Here is a 19,550-nt window from a genome sequence, read left to right as displayed (position 1 = left end):
ATAATGGCACCAATGAGAACATGAGGGTACCCACACCCTATATGACCCTCTGCGCTGTTTTAAAGAGGAATGTGATCACTATCAAACCAAGTTTCCCCACAAACAGATTATTTAGTGTGTACTGTTTGAGCCGATGAAGATCCACGCTGGATTGATTGGTTGACAATAAGTAATTCAGGGAGAGTCCAAGAAGTTTGCTAAATGCTGAATGAATCAGCCTCCATTTATGTTGTTTTAATTAAAGTTTAGAGATAACAGATGACAGACTGATTGTAAAACAATGGACAGCATGCTGCCTTTTCTACTTTTTTTTTTCTTTTTTCACAAAAATACATCAGTTTTTTGATGATAAAATACCCCCAAAATACAATGAAAGCTGCAGCTGCGAGGGTAGAAAATGTGGAAAATGTGTCAAAGCACAGCTCCACATATGACAACACAGCAGTGCCTGCAGCAGGAGAACATTTTTCCCATCCATCATGTATGAGGGTGAGATGTAAAGAATGAGAATCCTCTCCACCCAACTTTTTTTTTTAAATTCCTGACTCAAATTTGTTTTGATGTATGGCTTCTCCAAGTGTATTTCTTCACCAACCACTCACTCACATAACTCACACACATTTACTGCACCCACACACACACACACACACACACACACACACACACACACACACACACACACACACACACACACACACACACACACACACACACACACACATACAGACATGTTTAGACGTTTCTGTTGACTGATGTTCCTCATTTATTGCTGCTGACAAAACAGCACAAGATTTGTAGGTGTTTTTCCTTCTGAAAAGATTAAACTGATAAAATAAAAATCATTTTTCACTAAGTTGGGACACTTTGGCTCCTCGCTGTCCCTTGGTAATCTTTAAAAAAGTATCTTTATTATCTTACTGCGGAGTTCCAGGAAATATAAGCACAATCTACTGAAAAAAGTTGAAAATGTTTTTTCCTTTTTCCTTATTCCTAAATTAAATTTAGGTGCATTATCTAGAAACAGCTTTTTTATGTCGGCAGGTTAAGCAAAAAAAATAAAAAATAAAAATTTCTTGTTGATCTTATCAATCTCAAAAACAATAGTAGCACAAATATGTTGTATATGCATATTGTCTTTACTGTCTAGCACTAATGCACTAAAACTCTGTTTTGACGAAATTACTAAATGGAGGATGCATTTGTGGGAGAAGCCATGAGGGTCACAGCGGGATTGACAGGAAGTGGTGGACAAGTACAGCCCGTCCTGTGCGCGCAGTAGATTGCTGCGTTTCACTTCATGTGGCCAGTGTGCATGTGCGTGTTGATGTGTGTGTGTGTTGAAGGTTTACAGAGCCTGTAAGTCACAGTCCAATGGGATCCTCTGGCCTCCTGCCACATCAACATGCATACATTCAAAAGTCCCTGGATGATTCAGAAATGCTGGTGGTTCCAGGCTGGAATCACACGCTCTGTTTCCTGTCCTAAAAAGATGGCCGGAGCTGAAATCTCCTATTTCACCAACTCATTTCCACTGCAGCTTTGAGCAGAAGTAATGACTGACTTATCATGTGCGCCGCGTCACATACTGTAGAACGAGATCCTCCCCAAAATGACCCCAAGATATGGAGGGGGAAAAAAACAACCGGAAGGAATTTCAATTTCCATACCATACGGGATTTCACACCCTGTTCATCAAAGTCAGGGCTGAACAAGAACACAGTTAATTTAATAGATTATACCCTAAATGAGCTGAAAATGCATCTGAATCATATAGTAGCCATTTTCTTTCACTGGCTTTTCCTGGATTTACTCGAGACAAAAAAAACATACAATATTGAAATGCGGTAGGTCTACTTCCCTTTGTGCATCGTTTATTTAATTTCTTGTGAATTTTTTTTTTTTTATATCGGATGCTGATGTAAGACTGAACGCACAAGAACTCCAGAAATAACTTGTGTAAATATAACTATGTATTATTCCTTTTCCAGAAGCTTTTTTGTGTAAGGTGAACGATTTTGACTCCCCAGAGTCTAATCTCCAGAAACCTAATTTCTAATCAAGATTCTCATTCAAATCTTCTTCACTGAGGAGGTGCTGCGACTTTGCTGCTGTTGCTAAAAGAGGAGTTGCAAAGGAATGTCGAGCTTCCAACTTTACACCCAAACCTTAACTCTAAAAATTAGAGGTATACTCTTACCTTGAGTAAAATTAAAACTCAAGACTAGTAGGTACTCCATTGTAGTTTTGCCGTATGCAGGAGTACATTAAACGCAGCACAAGACTTAACCCTCCTGTTGTCCTCGGGTCAAAATGACAGAGATTTGTATGCGTTTTCCCTATACACAGAAAATGAGGACAACAGGAAGAGATAAAACCTCCTTTCAAAGCATGATTACTTTTGTATTTTATTTAAGAAAAAGCCACAGGCGAAGCAGTTGAAGATGATTTTTATTCCACGTTAAAACTTTTTCCGAAGACAGAAAAGCAGCGAGGTACACATCGAAGCAATGCATCATCATCCGACAAACAGAAAACACACTGGAAACGCCAGTGATGCCACTTATTTCATGTCGCAACCCATGAAAACCGCCGCAGGGTTTTGCAATCCACATTCAACAGACAGCTTTTCCGTATTCAAGTGAATGCGCTCATCTGACGACATACAGGGACGTAATGAGTAAAGCATGCTGCTGATGACTTTCCAGCCATCTGAAACTAGTGTAAATGGTGTGGTTAGAGTTTCTTCATAAAGCCAGTCACTAGTAGATTAATACGAGTATTTCTGTAGTTGCAGCACAAACTTCTCAGGAAGCAACATGCTGTTATGATTAAGAAACCAGGACTACAAAAAAAAAAAAAGGAAAACTGCGTAGCCAATAGGGTCCAAACCTTTCCAACAATAAACTAATGAAATGCTGCTATGCTTTGTTAAGCCGAAAATAGTTCTTAGTTCCTTTTCCTTGTAGATTAAGGGTTAGAGCCATCTTTTAATGTCAACTTGTTTCGTCTGAGCTGAAGTAATATAATAATGTTTTTACCTCAGCCAAAGTCCAGACTTGATTTGGATAAAGAAAACTGGAATGACAATAACTTTAGATTTAAAACTGCAAAGGGTATGAAGAACACTGAGAAGCAGAGAAGTGGAAATATTTACTTCGAGTTGTTATGTAACCCCTTTACTCTTCTGACAACTTTTAAGGATCTCTGGCTAAAATGGAATCGAGTCTAATGTGGTCGTTTCATTTCATTACTGACCAATTAGAAACTGAGAGGCTATAAACGTCGCCAACGCTACTGTTAGAAATACCGTAATGTGCATTTCTTTCAGCGAAACACACGATTCAGAAAGTAAAGTCTGCCGGCGTGAGATACTTTTTAAATGGTTCGAAATACACTTTGTACGAAATGATAAATACTAGCTCAATCAGGATGTTATTGGACCATTTTTGTAATAATTCACTGGAAAATTCCCAAGTCAGTAGCTTGTGAGATGTAAAATGAAAATACAAATATGTTAACACCGATACACGTTTTCAAACACACACACACACACACGCACACACACACACACCCCAACACACACACACACACACAATGGCCATGACAAATCTACGGAGAAATAACAAGCATCTGCACATTCAGTATTCAGTCTCTGTCAAAAACAAAACATATATTGTAGATTGTTATTAGTGTCACAGTATCAAAACATGTTAATGAGATTCGAAGCAGCTTACGAATCACAAAAAGAAAAGAAAAATATCTAAATTAAATTCATATTCTCCAAATTTTAATTATTCAACAACAAAAAAAAAGCTAATGCAGGCGCTACACCTAATTGTTGTGATAACCATCGTTTTGTTTTGGGCATTCTTCTGCCTTACAGGAAGCCTTGGTCATTTTTATGCCAGTCTTAAACATGGATCAGAAAATTAATTACATACCTGAAAAACTCAAATTCCCACAGTACCAGACAGAACAAGTGCTGTGAAATACTGTAATTCACTTTGATTTAATATTGCTAAGGAAAAAAGCAGTAAATGAGGCATTTTCCTCTATGTTACACTTTCTGTATCCCAATGCTTATGTTTCATTTTATTATCTATTGACTGTACTTACATATTTGACATCTACTTTTATCCTACTGTCTGTTTTAGCTGTTTTGTTAGGCTCTAATAAGAGTTTTCTGTGGCTGTTCAAATATTTGCAGGGTAAATTCAACAAAATTTTGTCAAATTGTACGAATGTTAAAAAAATCTGCCTATATTAAGTAGTTTCAATTTGATGGAAGTTGAAATGCTTTGAAGACGGAATGACAGAAACAACAGGACTGGACGACGGATATCTTGTTTGTTTTTTTTTTGTACATTTGTATGTTGAAGTCCTCCAGTTCCAGTTTTCTCTGGGCATGAATCTATTCTCCTTTTTCTTTTACTCGGGTATTTTCCTCTTGGAAGGAGGCACCAGGTGTGCGGGCAGCTCTGAGGGCAGCTCATGTCCCTCCAGTTTCACCTTGATCAGGTGATTAGCCAAAGCGAACTCCTCGTCATCCAGCATCCCATCCTTATCGATATCTGCCAGCTTCCAGATCTTCCCCAGCACAGTGTTGGGCAATTTTGACTTCACCATCTCCTTTTTTGCATTGGCTCCGGTCACCTTCCCGTTGACGGGGGAGAGGGTGTAGAAAATCTCGTCGTACACGGGTTTGTCGCGGGCGACCACCCACTCCGCCTCGTCGATGCCTTCGCCGGCTCCCTCCCCGTATCCATGCCCGAACGGACCGTCCAGAGTGCCGTCGAACGCGCCGCCCTTCACCACTGCGTTGGGCATTTGGGTTTCCTCTTGGCGAACCAGCACCATCAAGCCAGCGATGTCGTTGGCCAGCATGTCGTCGACTGCCTCCAGAAGTTTGGGTTTGAGAGGCTGAAACTTGGTGAGGTCCTGAGCTTGGAGCTGGTCCTGGAGAACAAAAGTCAACGTCAGATCATGACGTCATCTGTGACCCCCTGAAACATTCACTTCCTTCTCTGCTTACCTGCATCTTCTTCAGGTTTGGGAAATCTCCAGGCGAGATCTGATGTTCTCTCTCGATGCGCTTGTAAATGTCTCCCAGACTGGCAATCAGCTCTTTCTTCTTGTTCTCCTTCCCGAACACAGACGGCATCTCTTTCTTCAGAGAGCTGATGATGTAGGCGTGGACCTGCGAACGGAGGAGGAAGCGTCAGCATTTTCACGGGGATATTTCTCGACAGGTCAGTTTTTGCAATTGAGACACCGATTTTGAGTTCACGCAAGTTGAGATGGAAAACAAACAGAAATTATTCACAGATGGCTGGAAAGTCGATCCTGAATAATGAGGACCCAATATCACTCCCAGAACCTGAGCAGAAAGTTCTAAAAGAGGTTCAGGACCAGAACCAGAACCAGCAGATGACATGGCTCCCCAAATCATCACTGACTGACTGTAGAAACTTCACATTAAGCTTCTAGCAGCCTGGATTCACTCTTCCTCCAGACTCTGCCACATTGACTTCCAAATAGCATACAACATATAGTTTCATAAGAAAAAAAAGGATCATGATCCGAGTAACAATCCAAATTATTTCCTCCATTATCCCCGTTGCTTCATTTTTAACCACACTTTTTCCTTCTACTCAACTTTCCATTAAGTCAGTCAGCTTCTTTAGGTAGGGACTTTTTTCGCATAACCTTCATGATAGTGTGGACTATAAAAAACAACAACTTTTGGATAATTAAAGATATATATGTTTGATATAACATTCAGATTTCATGTGAATCTGAATATTTGGTCAATGTTACACACAAGAAAACGCTTTAAATAAATGTTTTTTTGACAATGTTCTAACCATCTGCAAGTTCAACGAAATAATATTTTAATCATTTTATTATTTACCTGCGATGTACTAGCATAAAAATAACCAGTTGCGACAAAAGCATTTCAGAAAGTTCAACAAGTTCAAAACATCTCATCTGTAGATATAAAGCCTCTGGCTCCACCTGACCATGAATAATAAAAATCTATGATTTTTGAACAAAAACCATCTTCATCCAACCACATTTAATCATAACAAGACATAAAAATAGACATTACCATAAAAGAATGAATAAAGTGTTTGCATGCATCTGCTTTTAATTGGTATGTTCTTACCTCCCATCTTTTACTTATGACTTCAAACCTTTGCAATGTATAATTTGTTATTTTGTTGGAAACACAGCTTGGTGTTGCACTCAACATTCCTGAAACTAGTTTAGTCATCCACTAAATCTTTCAGGTTTGTTTTAATCATTAGACAAACTATTGCATCAGAGATTTTGGAGGTTGAAATGGGGAAAAAAAAAAAAAATGTGGAAAATTAATCTAGCGAAAGAAAAATTCCGGAAAAAAATCCATAATATTTGTGGGGTTGCCGTGTTGATGCACGCGCGTTTTCCTGCGTCCGCCTCATGTCCTTGAAACACTCAAACACACCCATCAGCTGTGGAGCAGGAAAACTTCCATCAACTCTGATAAATCTGTGCGTCCGAGCGTACGCCCTTCCTCAAACTACGACGTGAGGTTCCTACCTGACTTCCTGCTCAGAGAGGAAATGGGAGATAATTCACTCAAGAGCTGAAAAACGATGTTTGTCCCACATGATCGGTTTTGCGACAGCGATAAGCGCTTTCCTGTCAAGGTTAACAGCCGTGGGAGGGGTGGGGGGGGGAACAAATAGGAAACACATGATGCTGACATTCGGCCACGTCATTAGAGGTCCTGTTAATCTGGCTCTGGGTCACAGGGTTTGGGAGAAAATGTTCCAGATCTCTGCTGTCTTTCCAGCCAGAGCCTCACCTTGGCAAGTCTTGCTCTCTTGATCAAATCATTGAGTTTTCTAAGTGCTGCATTTCGGGGTAAAGACTGGATGTCCTTAAATAAATCCTGCTCCTCCGCTTCAAAAAGCTTCCTGTTGTCAGGGATCAGCAGCGGGTGAGACCAAAACGAGCCGATGTAGACGCGGATCACCTGCAGATGAGAAAAGCGGAAGAAATCAACGGAGGTTTGTACTAAAAAAACGAAGCAAAAGCATTCACATTTTTTTCAAATATTGCCACAAACACAAACTCCAATATTTCCTGGTAGGATTTTATGTGACATATTGTCACAAATTAGCGTAAAAACATCAAGAGAAAAGAAGAGCGCTAACAATATTATAAACCACAAAACTCCAAAAACACTAAATATTACCAAGTATTTTTGATCTAGTTTCTACTGCAAATATCTTGGTATACTTAAAAAAAGATAAAACTAACTTACAAGTAACTTTTCAGCAAGATATAGAAGATTGCTTGAAGTTAGCAACACCTTAATGAAAAAGTTCTTGTTATAACTTAAATAATCTGCCAATGGAACAATACATTTTTCCTGTATTTTAAGACAGAATATCTTCCACTGGCAGATTATTTCACTTGTAACTAAGGAATTGTTGACTGAAAACAAACTCATGTATCTTGCTGAAAGGTTACTTGTAAATTAGTTTTGTTTTATTTCAAGAATATTAAGAAGCTAGACCAAATATACTTAGAATTTTGGGTTTTTGCGGTGAAGTGCAGCTGGTGTTGTCCCACACTGCTCTCCGTAATGAGGAGAATAATCTGAACCTGTGTCTTCATTTCAAATGATTTTCACTCCATACAGCATCAAACTTTATGTGTGTTTCACCACAATGCCAAAATGCCAAACAACTGCGTAGTGAATGAATGCCCATCTTTGTACCTCGGGTGTGTTGACTATTTTGCCCAGCGACCACATCAAGGCACCGTACACTCTCATCAGCTGCTGGGTCTCGATCTGGTCCGCCTTGTTCAGCACAACTCTGGAGAAAACAGAAAACAGAGCTAATGAGCTCCTTGTAAGAAGATGATAAAAAAAAAAGATGAAATAGTTTTGCACCACAACAAAAATATACATCAACTGGGTCCCAGATTCCAGACTAAACTCCGCGTTTGTTTCTTTATTTGAAACCTCCTTAAAAAGTATTTGGATCTTATGACTGGTAGATCATTGATTTTTAAAATGGAGCATCTTGATTCTGGATTAATTCACATGAGCTTTATTTCAAAATTTGTTACTTTTGGTCCTGTCAAGGAAATTAGGATCTTAGACTAAAAGCAATAGTTTGTCAATGTAGATACCATTAGAACTCCAAAAAAATAACAGTTTTAGTGCTACTTAGTCAACCTGAATTTGAAGTTTTCTAGAGACTAAACAGGTAGAAAAACTCGCTCTACTTTTTCCATTTGTATGGGTGTCATTGATTCAGTCAAAGATGGAAATGTTTGTAGGTAAAATGTTAAAATCAAGCTACGAGTTTGTAAATGAAAGACAAACCGAGGGAAGTTATTGTCAAGTACTTCATTTATTTGGCACCAGATTTGTTTAATTGAAAAAAAAAAAAAACTAAGATGAAAAAAGTCTGGAAAAAAAAACAGCCAGTTTTCTATACTTATCTGGACGTGGCTCTCTTTTCCAGAGAGCGATGGAAACTTTTATGAATTCAAAATTATGATCTGGTAGTTAGAAGCCTTACAGTACCTGATCTTGTCTTCATGGTTCTTTAAGGCCTTTATCACTTCCGAGAACTCGTCAGAAATGTCCAGTTTGTGGGCATCGAACAGCAATATGATCCTGTCCACACGCTCTGCAAACCACTCGAGGACAGCAGCAAAGTCATAGCCTAAAATGAGATGCCAAAAAAACCCAACAAAGAAACAAATTCAAACTACTGCTTGTCCTTCAAACAAGCACAGCAAGTCCAGTTCCCAACTCTGGACTTGCTGTGATATGAGGGAAAAAAAATGGAAACTTCAGGTGATGATGGATCAATACTCTCCAGAGAAACTACGGTGACTCCAGAATAAAGCAGAGCCAAAAGAAACAAGAACTTTATTAAAACACGTTGACAGAGAAGAATGTTGTTTCGTCTTTTGAAGGTCGAGCTCTCGACGTTACACACCAAAGCATCTTTTTTACATAAAAAAAAAAGTCCTGTTTTAGGTTTAAAAATTAAAATAAAAGGGAAAGATATAAATCCTCACTCGATGAAAACCACCACCACTGTCCTCTACTGTAAATTAATCAGTGTGAAAATCATCATCATTGACGTTTGGCCGTGCGTGCCACTGAAGGACAAACATGAGGCTTGTCTCAAGGAATCATACCAGAATAAAATAAAAGTACAAAGAACATTAGGATGAAATATTAGTGAGGTGAAATTTCCACTCAACACATAAGGACAATTAGTACATTACAGGTTAATGAGTTACACCATAAATTATAACAAGCCACAGCAACCAGCAAGGAGGCCAGCATATATTAACAGTTTAAAAGCTAATTTTTGAAATGCTTTCGCCAAGATAAAAACAATAACGTACGATCTATCTAGAAGTTTTATGTGCCTCTGATATTTACAAAACCAATTTTTTTCTTCTATTTTCAATTAGATTTTGGTGTAAAATCAACACTTGCCCTTTACCAAAGGGACATTTCTTTTTTAAATCTATAACAGCTTTGAATGATTAACTAACTAGTGTTGATAGAGCTAAGGTCTTCAACACATGACAACATTAAATCTGATATGGTTTTAACAGACTCGTTCTGTGGGAATTAGCAGAAGGTTAGCTGCAGTGTCACCAGGAACCTGCATGAATCGAGCTGCTGCTTGAGAAAACAAGATAGAGCAAAATAGAAGAATTTACTGTTGTTCACCCTGGAAACTTCTCACATATTGAGGGGGGAAATTGTTAAGACATTTTAAGGTCTGTTTTTAACCTCGAAAGGGTTCGACGTTCCTCAGCCTGCTAAACCACAAAAATGGAAAACGAGTTCATTTATACTGCTAACATTTTACCTGAAAAAGATGCATTTAAACTGTAAGATCAGGCTGTTAACAGGTCAGAATAGAACTGGAAAAAACTATTTGATTAATTTTTGAAATACATTGCATTGCTAAACGTAATTGCGCACCCATCAGGATCATTGAATTCAGGGGTTTCAATCAGCGTCTGGAAAAACGGTCCACATTTCAGGTAAACCTTGTAGAAAGCCTTGTAGCCGAAAAGTGTAGACCAGAACCACATTAAAACCTTTACATTAAATATAGGATATCATTAAATCTAATTTGTTCTTAAAAGTAAGTGATTTGATCATTTTGGCAACGGTGCGTCTTGTACAGAAAAACAATTACAAGATGGGGATTGTGTGGGGAGACAAAAACAAAATCTAGACAATCCGAACAGTAAAGAAATCTTACACAAATATAACTCAAAGACAATTTTTCCCCCAATATATGCGGCAAGACTGGTGAAGAACATGTATGAACTCAAACACTTTTCAAAAATCGAGCGATTTTTGCAGCTGGCCGACTCTGAGATTTATCTACTGTACCTCCGTAAGGACATCTACGCAGAGAGCTATATCCTGACAACTCCTCATCTAGACACACAAATAGATAAAGGTGAAATCTGATAACACAATGAATGAAAAGTGGAAAAAGAAAGGATGTGGACAAAAAAGAGCTTACAGTTGTATACAGATGTGAAATTACTAAACTCATACGCGATGAATAATAATTCGACTCAGATGGTGGGAAGGGACTACAAAATGGACACGAGAACAAAACACATCTGTGCTGATTCAGATGTATTTCCTGGGAAAAATGACCAAAGAAAGCCATAAAAATGAGCTGACACAGGGCTGTGTTAAATCCAACTACTGCCCCACCTAAATAAATGAATCTGTTCGTATTCAGTAATCACTCGGTCGAAGTCGTTTCCCAAGAGAAGAGCTGAAGATAATAACAGATGAAAAACTCCTTTCCACATTCATATTTTGAGAAAACTCCAAATCGAAGCATCTAACCCCACCCCAGCTATGAAGTAATCAGCCGTGACCTGCAGAACTCACTGCTTGGGAATTAACTGCGTAAGAAAATTTATGCATCTCATCTTTATGACGCGCTTCGAAAGGCAAGTGTGTGAAATGCATACATCACTAAGAAGGTTTGACGGAAACCAAAGCAGAACAAGAGCAGCTTAGGATGAATCCTGAAACTTAACAAAATTCAGCTTCTTGTAAGAGAGAAAAAAACAAAAAACAATCACCAAAGGGCAACAGTGGCAAGTTGCTGGTTGGCATGGCGAAGCCGTTACCGGGCTTAGGGAATGCCAACCATGCCTCACACAAACACACATTTCTGCCTGTAACGAAGCGCTTTGCTCCACAATATCCTCTCACTTTGCCGTCTGTTCACTTCCAAGTTCACTCGGATCAGAATGCAGAGGTTGAGTTCATTTGAAAATTTCTCAGATTTTCTTTTTGGTTTTCATTTAATAATGTTGATGTTAAAGGCAAAGGTTTTATGTTGCGCAGTTACGTACAGTAACATCGTCTGGTCTTTATAAGCCTTCCAGTTGCATCAATCTGCCAAATCCGCTCTGGCTCCACCAAGAATGCAGTGAACTGTTTTCTCTCAGTTGTGCAACTGCATCACAGATGGTATGTTCTTCTGCTTCCAGGTCTCACATGTGTTTGAAAATTATTCAGACAGACTGAATCAGCTGATTCGCCAGATCAGCTGCTGAGGCATCGATCCAGCGTTTGTCTGACTAGTCCGTCCACCATTCCGCGGATATCTTCACTTTTCCAAAAAGTTTAATACAAGTTCGACATGCTCTTACCAAGTCTTGGTGTCAAATCATGTAAAATAACCCAAAAGATTACAATTAATAATGAATATTAATTACTATTAGACAGCTTGGAGTTCAATGGTAAATTTAATTTCTTAAAAATTTGTGTCAGGCTCAACATTTCACAAACTTTTGTAATTATCTACTGCGTTGTGTTTAAGGATCGATTTTCTCTGTTCAGACAAGGAACTGTTTTTAATGTAAAATCATTCAAACTGTGAACAGTTCGATTGAAAAGCCAACATATTTTATTCACTTCTGATATAAACTGCAAAGTGTAATTTTTTTCTCTGATAATGCTGGAAAATACTGAAATAATTTTTGAGATTTTTTTTTCCATAAATAGCATCCTTCATATTTATTTATTTATTAAAAAAAATCTATCTACACATATTCATTTGTTCAATAAATACCAATAAAAAGTTTTATTTTACCTCAATATTGAGGAACTTCATTAGTAACCCAACTCTTTCAATTGCTCGGGGGAGAATATAAGCAATTGTAGTGAGAAGTGGGAGTGGGAATGTGGGAAAAAGAAAACAAGGCATTCAACTAAAGTAGAAGTGTGTCTTTATGAGCTGGGAAAAAATTATTCTCAACATAAAGTGGCATCTTGGTGTCACAAATTCCTCCTAAAAATGTAATTATTCATGGGTTTCTGTTCAAAGTTTTACCAGAAACGTGAAAGTCTTGTCATTTGAGACCTTTAATTTCCCTCCTCCTAAGCGGCACTAGAGTTCTTCTCAGCTTGTGCTTTCTGTTCACAATGACTTAAGATCTAAACCTAAACCTAAACCACATGTAACAGCTTGTTTTTATTGGTGATTAAAAGGCTCTCTGCCTGTGCTGGACAGTCAAGTGAAAAGGCGTTGACACACATGTGGCAATGAAGTTGTGTGTGATGAACAACGGGAATTATGGACGTTGCAGCTGTGGTTTACTATGTTTAAGCATCTAACCCAAGACAAACTCAGGATGTGTGATTGTGCTTTCATCTGCAGCTCTGTTTGCTATTTAGGAAGTACTTGGCGGGAAAGAAAAAGGGCATTAAATCACATCAATTTGTTACAGGCCTGCAGAGTAAAAAGTATGCATGTGCGTGTGCCAAGAGTGAATTCGAAGCTCATCTTTTTTGTCTCCGCTTCCTGCTCTTTGAAATGAATGAGGCATAATCCTCCTGAAAGCAACAGCTAAAACAAACATAGAGACAAGAGTGTCCAAAGGAAATGCTGACACTGGGTTTCAGAGATCAGTGGGACTGTGAGCCTGCAGCTGAGTGGGTCCAATGAACTAACACACACATGCCTGCACGCGCACGCGTGCGCACACAGCAACATAAACAGAGGAATATTTAAAAGAGCGAGAGTGACAAGTGTGTGTCTTACCTCGACTTATTCTCTGTTTTTCTCCAGACAGAATTCCTGGCGTGTCAATCACACTAATGCTTTCCAGCACAGGGTTGGGTAGCTGGGCGCACACAAACCTACACACGTACGCACGCACACACACACACACACACACACACACACACACACACACACACACACAGAGAGAAAGAGAGAGAGAGAGGAGAAGGCAGTGACATTAGACCAAATCAGGACAGAAGTGTAAAGTGTTCTTATAACAAACACTGTCCCACACTGGGACACCTCTACCTCTCCTTTCTCCTCTTACTCGTCTCATCTCTCTGTTTGCTCAGCTGAATAAATATGAACACGTTAGGGGTCATCCCCATGGCAACCCCCTCTAATTCTAACTCATTATGCTCTTTCTCAGCAGTAAAATAGCTGCGATAGCATATCTGCCAAAAAAAAAAAGAGTATAGAGTTTTTCAGAAGGATGGCAGTGCAGTGGCTTACACAGGCACCCATTTTAAAGAGTCTAAAAAAAAAAAAAAAAGTCTGAGCCATAAGAGGAGGGAAATTCAATCACACAGGAATGTGGAGTGCTGGTGTGGATTCTCACTTGTTCTCTCTTAACTGCTGCAGTCTTTCCCCTCTACCTTTACCTCTAAATAGCATTTTGCTTCCCCTGAACACTCCTCCTGAGACGTCCAGCGACACCTGCGCCTCGTTAATTGGCGACCTCGCCGAACGTGTGTGTGCGCTCGCTGAACCGCAGTGTCTACCTGTTCAGAAAAGCGTTTCCAAACGCGTTCAGCTTTCTGAAGGGCTTCTTGGGGTCGACCACCAAAGCGTTCCCGGGGATGACTCCTTCGGTGTCGCCGTGCATCACCGCGATGAAAGAATCCGTGGTGGGCTCCGGGCCAATCCGCATTCCGGGAAAATCCTGCTCCAGCAGGTAGCTGCAGGTGAAATTGAAGGTCACGGTGTTAAAACCAAACAAGATGAGGGACTTCTTCAAACAGTCCAGCAGTTTGTAAAACTAAACCAGCCGTATAGGAACAGGTTTTCCATTAAGTGGGACGAGGCTTCCAAGAAAATGCTACCAGAAAGAACAAAGAGCAGTTGTGTGGGACAAGGCAAGGCAAGTTTATTTCTCCTTCACGCACCACTGCATTTGGCATTTTGGTGTTTTGCCAAATGCATTTCAAATTTCACCTAGCCTATGGATATCACAAAGACTAAAGCCGAGGCCACACTGTTCCCATCTTTCTTTGTGCATCGACATATTTAAAAATGTGAGTTAAGTGTGTCCAAATGAAACATCAAATCCAATCACATCTTTGAAAAACTTCACAGTGTTCTACTGCAGCAGGACAGGGTTGATCAGTCTAGCTGTGACAACACGGTCTTGTTTTGACCTTTTATTTTGGTCCTTATTTAAAAATCAACTGGCAGTCTGCTAATGTAATTTTGTCAGATAGCTACTAGCGAAACTAACCAATAAGTAGGGCAGGCGAGGAGGTCAGCTTTCAGTTTCAGTGTCAAGCAAACCAAAGTGAACGAATCTTCGTCAATGCAGTGTGAAGAATAGAATTAAGTAATATTATGCCATTGCTATAACATGCGACTCATAGCTGCGTCGATTTTGTAGCAGTGGTGCTCATGTGTAGTCTACAGGGCACGAGAAAGCAGAGGCGCATCAACATAAAAAAAAGGACAAAAATAAAAATCAATGGAGACCGGATTATCTGGTAATCATATTTTTGCAGCATCATGTTCCCTTCCCACTGAATTAAAAGGCAATTCTAAAAGTGTTGCAGGGTACAAAAAGTTGTGACAGCCAAGGTTGAAAATTGCATAAAATACTTATTAGACATGCCATGTGTTTAAGATTGAATTCTGAATTGTATTTTTTGTTTTAAACGTCACCTTTTGAACTCATGGATAAATTTTATGGTACTTTTCACAATTATAATAGCATTAGCAGACCTTGAGGAAAGATTTTGCCAACTGGAAATTTTAGGGTCACATGTTTCAAATGTAAACTGGGATCTGTCTTCCATAAGATTATCTGACTAAACACACACCTTGCCAGAGGAGACAGTGGTGCCTGGTAGAGCCATCTCTATGTATACGCGCTTGAGTAGCGTGAACCCCGCTTTCTGTGAGAACGTTGTGCAACATACACACAGATCCGTGGCTCAGCTACAAGGATGATGCATGATATACAACCTCACTCGAGTACAGCGTGTGTGCGCAGTTATAACATTTGCGTCATTCCAGATCACCTCAGCTTGAATTCTGCACTTGGACTACAAATTTATTTGAAGACTCACAGCAGCATGTTTCATAAAATCTGCTAATAAATCATACACCGTGAGGTTTAAAGGAAAAAAAACAAAAAAGGTGCGTTTAATCACACAAACACGCAGGAGATTACTTGCTCTTTGACACCATGTGAGGTTAAATCAGTAAATTCAGCCTCACGATGAGGTTCACTGGGCTTATCTATGAGCTGCAGAACATGGAGGTGCAGCAATGCCTCGTTTTGCAAGAAATGTTGCTTTGCAAAGTATGCAATTTTTGCAGGAGCAAGAGCCAAGACCACACATTACTAAGCAGTTTGTACATTCTGCATTGTGTTGTTAAAATGCTGGTGGTGTGGGGTCAGGCAGCTGACCGGGGGAGCAGCCATCAGAGACCGAGGGGGTTAGAGAAAGAATTAGACCTTTATGAGGAAGATGAGAGAGCAGGGATGTCTCCATGTCTTGTAGCAGGAAGTCACTAACAGCATCATCTCTCTGGCTTTCAAAGCCTTAACTCGCTAATTACCCACAGCGCTCTCTGCAAGTGTGTCTCTGTGCAAGTGTGTGTGCAGACGCTCCTCGGCTTAAAAGAGGCTCAACGCCATGCTGCTAATATTGCTCAGCATTACACATTAATTCCAGGGGTAGTCCAGGTCATGTGCTTTGATAGGCCACAGAAAATGCAGTTGAAGCAAAAAACGAAAAGATATAACATGACCTAAGTTGAATTTTGGCTCTAAAATGTTCAGTCAAAATTGTTACATTTGAAAAAATACATCAAAAATATATCTCGAGTAAATCCAGAGAATGCATGTAGGTTCAAAACGAACCATTTACCATATTAAAAAATTTAAAGTTTGTTGAAATATTGCCTTAATTTCAGGGGGTTTTTTCGTCTTCAGTGGTTAAAAATTACGTATGATATTTTATTTATCTGAAAGTCTGTTACATCTTGAGCAATTTTTTGATGGTAAAATTACTCTAGAGCCTTGATCTGTCAACAATTTGACAAAGAAAAGTATATGCAAGCAAATAAAATCAGATTTTTAGGAAGCACTGGTGAAAAAAACAGTAACTAGTAGATTACTTGGTTGATTTAAAAAAGTTCTATGGTAATTGTGTAAAGTCTAATGCAGGTTTGTCAACAGGAATGTAAGAAGATTTATAAATCCCTCTAGGATTCTCAAAACTCCAACACAGTAAATAAAACACTGGTTTGGAGTGTAAGCCAGTTGCATAACCATCAATTAATCATCACTCATTAAGAATGGCATAGGATTAATAGCATAACATATTTGAAAAACCTTGATGAGGAAACTTCAACAAAAACAAGAACGGTTTAATATTTGGATTTAATATGTTAGTGTATCTCAAAAAATTATTTCTTTTTCTCAAAAGTAAAAAAAAAAAATTCTAAATCAATGGTTGAACAAGCAACACTTCCTGTTAAACAGCAGAAAAAACAATAGTTATGCACTGAAATTGTAAAAGTTGTTGGATGAAATATGTGTTGGTAATATACACTCAAATATACAAAGGAAAAAAAAAAACACAATACGGTCTGCATACATTTTCCTCCATAACACAAAGGACTGGATGAGGTGGTAAACATCACCCAACAGTTTCTGCATCTCCATGAAAACCAGGTCTACCTCTCATAGCCATGATGTCAAAGTTGTACCTTTAAAACCCAATGAGATCTCTGGATGCTGCAAGCCTCACTTTATCACTGACTGAAAACCTATCAAGCAGAGATTCTCCTTGTTGGATCTGATCTGTGATCAGCAGATCAGAAACGACAAATGAACTGAAAACCCTGATACAGCATGCGTGTCTGGCATTTTATCCCAAAACATTTGATCACAGTTGTTCTACGTAAGGAACTACATCTTTACCAGAAGCTATTTTCTGCACGGTACATTAGCATAAAGATAAGATGAAAGGAAAGAATGCTGATCCATGCAGTGATGCTTCCAGATGCAGCACATTTGTGTGTGTGTGTGTGTTAAATAAACTTTTTTATAGAGTACATATAGTCTGCAGAGGTTCACCACAGGCCCTTGGTGCCATTTTCTATGTTTCATTTGTGATTTTTACCAGTGTGGTTTGTGCATAAGAGTCTGCTTGGGCGTGTCAGCCTCTCCTTGTTTTTATCTTTCTGGTTTCTCCTGCCATGTGCATTTCATCTTTCAATCTAACAAAGTCTAACAAGAGTGCGGCTGCACAGTCTCACCGTATGAAGCTCGTCTTTCCAGTGGAGTACTGCCCCACCAGCAGGACCATCGGCTTGTTGTCAAAGTCAGCATCCTCCAGCGCCGGAGAGTGAAACTCGTGGAACTTGTAGCTCTCCTCCAGCGGCAGGAGTTTGGTCTTGTAGAGTTTTTTTAGTCCATCACTGACCGTCTGAAAGACTTCTGGCTCCTTCTTCCTCCGATCATCGGTTCCAAGCCAGCTGAACATTGCTGCAGTTTACCTACTGTTGGACTAATTCACCAACTTTTAGGGTTGGGGCGGGGGAGGAAAAAGCCAAAAATAAAAAAATAACTTGAAGATTAGCGGGACACAGGTCAGCTTGTTCGGCTTTTTCCTGACATGCAGGTTCAGAAATTAAGTGTAGGGAGATGCTTTTGCATATATGACAAAAAAAAAAGACAGATCTATTTTTTTTTGTATAGAAAAATATAAAAAATGGACAAAACCAATACTTACAAAAATTATGCAAAGTTAATTTATGTCACAAAGTGGTCAAGTAAATTAAATGTCAACGTTTAACCTGCTCTGAATAAAGTTGATGAAATAATCTGGTGGTTATTTAATTTTACCTACAACTAAAATCAACGAAACAGCATATTTATTTATTACAATTCAATCGGGCTCATCGGTCCTTCCAGCTCCAGGCCACCAATGCTACCCAGCACTGTTTTGAATGAGTTTTTTTTTGTTGTTTGTTTACTAATCTGCATCAGTAAACAAACTTCATTGAGAAAAACGTATTTATTCTGCTCAGGCACAGCGCACCGTTACCGCTATTAAGTATGATCCAATAGTTAGCAGAGGAGTCCCAGAAATGATGTGGCTGTCTGTCAGTGTGCATCCACCGTTATTGTTCAGCTTCTCCGGCTCTTCTGCTCCAAAACAACCCGAACCTCTTTCAGGGTGCGCGGGTAATTCTGCTGCTTTCGAGACAAAAAATGAAAAACTAAATGTTTCAGCTAGCGCTAGGCGTTATTTTTCCTGTCACGCAGCAAAGCTGAGTGAGGCAGCAGCTGATGTCCTGCAGCCCAATTTAAATGCCGAATGACGGAGAGAGGCGAAACCTGACCCCGGCGGAAGTGCTCAGCTGCTGGCAGGGCGAAGCTCGACCCACCGCGGTCCCGCCCAGTGATGATGATGCGGAGCAGCCGTCCCGGACGGCGCCATGTTGGATGAAGAGGAGACGGAGGGAGAGGGGAGCTGCTATGGGTAAAAGCACAGCGTCACCTAAAGGTTACATCTGAGTATGAAGATATTTTTCCTGTAAAGATAATTCAGTCAACTGCTTTCAGTGCTGCTATAAAACATAACGTCAAAAAGTGAATATATAAGTTGCTTTTTTTAATACTATCTTTTAAAAATGATTGTAGAAGTCGCCATTTTATGTCATTTTCTAATATGCAATTGCTTTACGTGTGCATAAATTGGTATTGGGTGATAATGAAAAATATGGGAGAGAAAAAAAGTGATAAAAACATATTTTACAGTTTTTTCCAACATCCCTACCAGAACCTACAATAGGTCAGAACATGAACATTTTCAAGCTTAACAATCTAACCAAAACGACTAAGCAAAAGGCACCAATTTATTGACATTCCTATCTGATGTATGGAGGCATGTACAATTTATCAGAAGTCACGATGTGGGCAGAACAACATGTTCTGTTCAAACTGTAGCTGATCCACCTGAAAGTAATTGGGATGGGTCTTGCATCCACATGAATTTCTCCAATCACACCTTAAATAGTTGTTAGATATTATGCTTTTGAAATGACTGTCAATTAGAATGATTCTTTCTGAAATGTTTTCATATTTCAAACGCCATTAATCCAAAGGCACATTAAGTCATATTTCCTTTTATTTTAAATAATGTCAGCAGGGGGCTCCCAAGAGTCCTTGAATGC

At 39.3% G+C, this 19,550-nt stretch overlaps 1 protein-coding gene across 1 annotated transcript; it reads right to left on the bottom strand.

The window, feature by feature from the left end:
• Window positions 1-2,428: 2,428 nt before the first annotated feature.
• ehd3 (EH-domain containing 3) lies at window positions 2,429-18,845 on the bottom strand. Its single transcript, XM_008398115.3, has 9 exons — window positions 18,419-18,845; window positions 17,628-17,890; window positions 13,871-14,047; window positions 13,128-13,225; window positions 8,591-8,732; window positions 7,772-7,871; window positions 6,851-7,021; window positions 5,033-5,197; window positions 2,429-4,956 (listed from the first exon to the last, which is right to left on the bottom strand). Exons 2-9 carry the CDS (start codon window positions 17,852-17,854, stop codon window positions 4,429-4,431), a joined length of 1,608 nt encoding a protein of 535 aa, XP_008396337.1. The 5' UTR covers window positions 17,855-17,890; window positions 18,419-18,845; the 3' UTR covers window positions 2,429-4,428.
• Window positions 18,846-19,550: the final 705 nt, after the last annotated feature.

This window comes from Poecilia reticulata, chromosome 21 (genome assembly GCF_904066995.2).
Source record: "Poecilia reticulata chromosome 21, P_reticulata-male-v2, whole genome shotgun sequence".
Lineage (NCBI taxonomy): Eukaryota > Metazoa > Chordata > Actinopteri > Cyprinodontiformes > Poeciliidae > Poecilia > Poecilia reticulata.
The sequence above is the reverse complement of the archived record's forward strand: the minus strand, read 5'-3'. Positions and strand labels throughout refer to the sequence as shown.

What these genes read in the sequence shown, in the direction of transcription:
- ehd3 (XM_008398115.3), bottom strand. Translation starts at nt 17,854, where the DNA reads ATGTTCAGCTGGCTTGGAACCGATGATCGGAGGAAGAAGGAGCCAGAA. An exon ending in GGAAAGACGAGCTTCATACG is followed by an intron (nt 14,048 to 17,627) that starts GTGAGACTGTGC and finishes TTTCACCTGCAG; the next exon opens with CTACCTGCTGGAGCAGGATT. An exon ending in AAATAGTCAACACACCCGAG is followed by an intron (nt 7,022 to 7,771) that starts GTACAAAGATGG and finishes TCTCATCTGCAG; the next exon opens with GTGATCCGCGTCTACATCGG.